General features: G+C 43.7%; 1 protein-coding gene across 2 annotated transcripts in view; it reads left to right on the forward strand.

Annotated features, from left to right (window-relative positions):
- The window catches only part of LOC121712221 (saccharopine dehydrogenase-like oxidoreductase), a 14,211-nt gene continuing 10,110 nt past the window's right edge, over positions 1–4,101 (forward strand). The window contains exons 1-3 of one of the 2 annotated variants that reach the window (XM_042096305.1): positions 1–404; positions 1,172–1,287; positions 1,762–1,842. In XM_042096305.1, coding sequence (XP_041952239.1) covers positions 53–404; positions 1,172–1,287; positions 1,762–1,842 — 549 coding nt within the window. In that variant the 5' untranslated portion in view covers positions 1–52. The remainder of the gene's footprint in view (positions 405–1,171; positions 1,288–1,761; positions 1,843–4,101) is intronic. The other variant, XM_042096306.1, reaches the window with a different exon arrangement.

Here is a 4,101-nt window from a genome sequence, read left to right on the forward strand (position 1 = left end):
GTAGCCTCCTATAGTTGAAACGAGGTTTTTCCTATGTTAAAACGCCAGTCTGATGAATAAATTGCAACCTATGTTCTCAGTAAGCACAACTATATTGAGCTGCAAGCATGCAACAGGCTACACTAATTCTAATCCCACAAGATTAGTTGTAGAAACGACACGTCCCGTGTCTCATATCTGTCAGCACAGCACGCTGAGTCTAACAATGGCGACTGTGACCACTTCAAGCAGAAGACCCTACCATGTTGTAATTTTCGGAGCTAGTGGCTTTACTGGACAATTTGTCGTGGAAGAGGTCGCAAAGGCAATCGGCGAGGGACCGGAGGGGAACCTGAAATGGGCGGTAGCAGGACGAAGCAGGAGGAAACTTGAGAACGTTCTCAACCATGTTGCGAATACCCTCGGTAGGCAGGCTCCGTGAAGAATATCTAGGTGTTCATGCAACACTGACTAACTAGGCTATAGGCCTAGTTATTTTGTGTTAAATAGTGAAAACTACGACTGATTCCAATATTTTTTTTCTCGTAACCCATTTATTCATCAGGGCTGATTTGAAATATGTTTTCTGGCGGCGCGTCTACTGCATATTTAAAAAAAACAATGTCCTTCGTGGATTACATGGTATTCCTTAAATATATGCAATATCGTCATATACAACGGCCAGGTACACATAATGAATGACAACTGGCTTGCTTTTTTACTTGTTGCAAAATCTGGAGAATGGCCTGTCAAATCTATGCAAGCAAGTTGACTTACATTTCCCCAGAAGAAGGCACCATTGAGCCACTATAAATCTGTCCTCCGAATATCTGAACCGCCTGCAAGCCCATTCAGCAGAAGCCTATGAGGAATAGATGGCTTATTGCACACAAGGCTGAATGTTAAATGGAAACTATGAGCAACATTTTGCATGAGCCTACAGCTAATACAGCGGATTACTGTAACTGTACCTAATATGGACCATTATACAGTAAGAAGGCCTAGACTTAATGCAATCTTGCTCAATTGTTAAAACAAATCTTTAAACTATACAGTTTGTGTGAACATCAGAGATTGGGCTTTATAACTAAATGGGATTCATCACCATCACAATCTCCTGACCTGGTGGTTTTCTGGCGTCCACGGTTTTACAGAGGTCCTCCTCCATAATTGTACTTGTGATTTTGTTGAGCAGATACACCAGAGCTGAAGTGCGCAGTGGAGGTCATTGTGGCCGATGTTCGTCAACCAGAATCCCTGGCCATCATGTGCAAACAGGCTGTGATTGTGCTGAACTGTGTGGGGCCAGTAAGTCCAGATCTTATATTGTCTCTCTCTCTCTCTTTCTCTATCTCTCTCTCCATCTCTCTCTCTCTCTCTCTCTCACACACACACACACACACACACACACACACACACACACACACACAGTGACTGAAGAGAGAAAGAAAATAAATAATCTGTCCATAGTGTGTCTAGTCCTAGATTTAAGTATTGACAATGGCTCATAATATGCAGCGTTGCAGCATAGACAAAACTCAAAACGGTGTTAACTGCAAGTGCATTGAACCACAAAAATAGCCACTATTGTCTGTAAACTCAGCATACAGATGCTTTCGTACACCTCTGAGATGCTTTGGAAAGTGCACGCGTTGCGAAACAAAAGTCCATTCCCTCCGGGAGGCCAGCCATTTTGTTTATGTAGAAGCCAAACACACACTCTTGCTCATTACTGTGGCATAGATGCATTAACAAGTTTGCAGTGTTGTCCTCTTTCCTCAGTACAGGTTCTATGGGGAGCCGGTGGTCAAAGCGTGCGTTGAGAACGGGGCACACTACATTGACATCTGCGGAGAACCACAGGTGCAGTAGCTTTACCATCAGTGCTATCGCACTCACTGGGTTGAGTCTGTTGAAAAGGACTATGTTACTGTTGCACATATAGCAACTTACAATTTTAAATAAGCACAGAATACAAATGAGTTATCATTGAACTGAGTTACTATTGCACAGAATACAAATGAGATACCATTCAGCTAAAATATTATTTCTGTTGAAGGTGACTATCACACAATTAGACTAGAACAATATTAGTATATAATATATATCTGTACAATATTAGTATATCATATATATCTGTACAATATTAGTATATAATATATATCTGTAGAATATTAGTATATAATATATATCTGTACAATATTAGTATATAATATATATCTGTAGAATGAACTTGCAGTGTCTTCTCACACTTACTGTACCCACTCACATGTCAAGCTTTTAGAATTAGATCAGAGTCAGTGCATGGTGTCACCAGACTGCACCCTACAGGATTCAGTATGGCTACAATGGGATGATAACTGCCCCCTTTGTGTTTTACAATTGGACCAACAACAAAAGCAATACAGTAAGCATATAAGAGTAAATGGACAGTAAACATTGGACAGTAAACATTTCCATTCATTCTCCTCAGTATGTCAGTGACGCAGCTCACACATCAGTGGTCAGTTTAGTCTATACAGTATGGGGTTCGTGGTTTCTTTCTTCAGCTGAGGCCGAGGATACGATGTTCCCCCACGAGCATCTCTGCAACACGCCCCCTGCGCCATGCTCCGTGCTGAGGGCAGCTCGCTGCCCAGGGCCTGCTTTACACGGACATCATGGCCACTGTTAACACGCATGTTCCCCCGTGATTACTTCAGTGGTGAGTCACTAAGTTCAGCTCGCTGCCCAGGGCCTGCTTTACACGGACATCATGGCCACTGTTAACACGCATGTTCCCCCGTGATTACTTCAGTGGTGAGTCACTAAGTTCCGCTGCCAGATCCCCACTCAGGCAAATGAGTCTCAGAAGCTTCAAGAGCTTAAAGCACTGGATGTAGAGTGGCTATAGACTATTTTGTTTTAAGTAGCGTATTTGACAGTGATGCATTGCACAAGCCAGCTAAAAAGACTGCAAACAAACAGAACCCCCAAAACAAATCACATCAGCCAAATGTTTTCATTCGAAACTTTCATCAAGAGCAAACAGCTCTTGTTGTGCACGCTTGGTAGCTCAGAGCATCGTGATCTGAAAGGGGAGGCCACACATAGCTTGTGAATAGCACAAATGGAATAAAGAGTTTTAAACACACCTGTGTGCTAGCGGCTAAAATGAATGAGCGCCGAAAGCCAGCCAGACTGGAGCAGCTGTGCGTCTCTAAGCCACTGCTGTGTCATCATGTCGAGTGTGGTCCCTACCTTATACCGTCCTGCTAATTAGGATGCCACTCCACACAGAGAAGCCTGATGCACCTGCTGCAGAGAGGCAATCAAAGCACAGGCACCCAACCTTTAGCGAGATCAGAACCAGGGGCTCAACAGCCATACAGAATATACTGTGTGTATCACATTGCACTTTTCTGCTTTTTTGCACTTCTGGTTAGACGCAAACTGCATTTCGCTGTCTCTGCACTTGTACTCTGCACAATGACAATAAAGTTGAATGTAATCGAATCCAATCCAAGAATTGTGTTTACAGCGCTGAAGGTTTGGTTGTAGCGACTGAGCGAAATGCTTTTAGTCTCATGGTGCACTGCCATCTTTCTTGTGCTGCCGGTGGCCTTTCTCATTCACCCTGAACGGGCTAACGTCATGGGTTGCCCGACTGATTCATGTGCAGCAGGTGTCGCCTATGATGTCAGCAAGTGCCCTTGAGCAAGGCACCTAACCCCTCACTGCTCCCCGAGCGCCGCTGTTGTTGCAGACAGCTCACTGCACCGGGATTAGTGTGTGCTTCACCTCACTGTGTGTTCACTGTGTGCTGAGTGTGTTTCACTGATTCACGGATTGGGATAAATACAGAGACCAAATTTCCCTCACGGGATCAAAAGAGTATATATACTTATACTGTCACTTTAGTGTGTCATTTCAGTGTGCTGTAGATGTGTATAATCTCCCCTGGGCTTCCCTGGTAGGCAGGCAATGTACCAATGGAGTGGGCCATCTGATTTAGAGATGAAATAGTTGGGTTGGGAATGTTGGGTTTTCTTTGAGATTTTTGACTGCTTTTTGACAGTATGACTGTGTGTGTGTGTGTTATGGATGGCTATTTCTGCAATTTCTGTGTGACTGTGTGTGTGT

The sequence above is a fragment of the Alosa sapidissima genome, chromosome 6 (genome assembly GCF_018492685.1).
Source record: "Alosa sapidissima isolate fAloSap1 chromosome 6, fAloSap1.pri, whole genome shotgun sequence".
NCBI lineage: Eukaryota > Metazoa > Chordata > Actinopteri > Clupeiformes > Clupeidae > Alosa > Alosa sapidissima.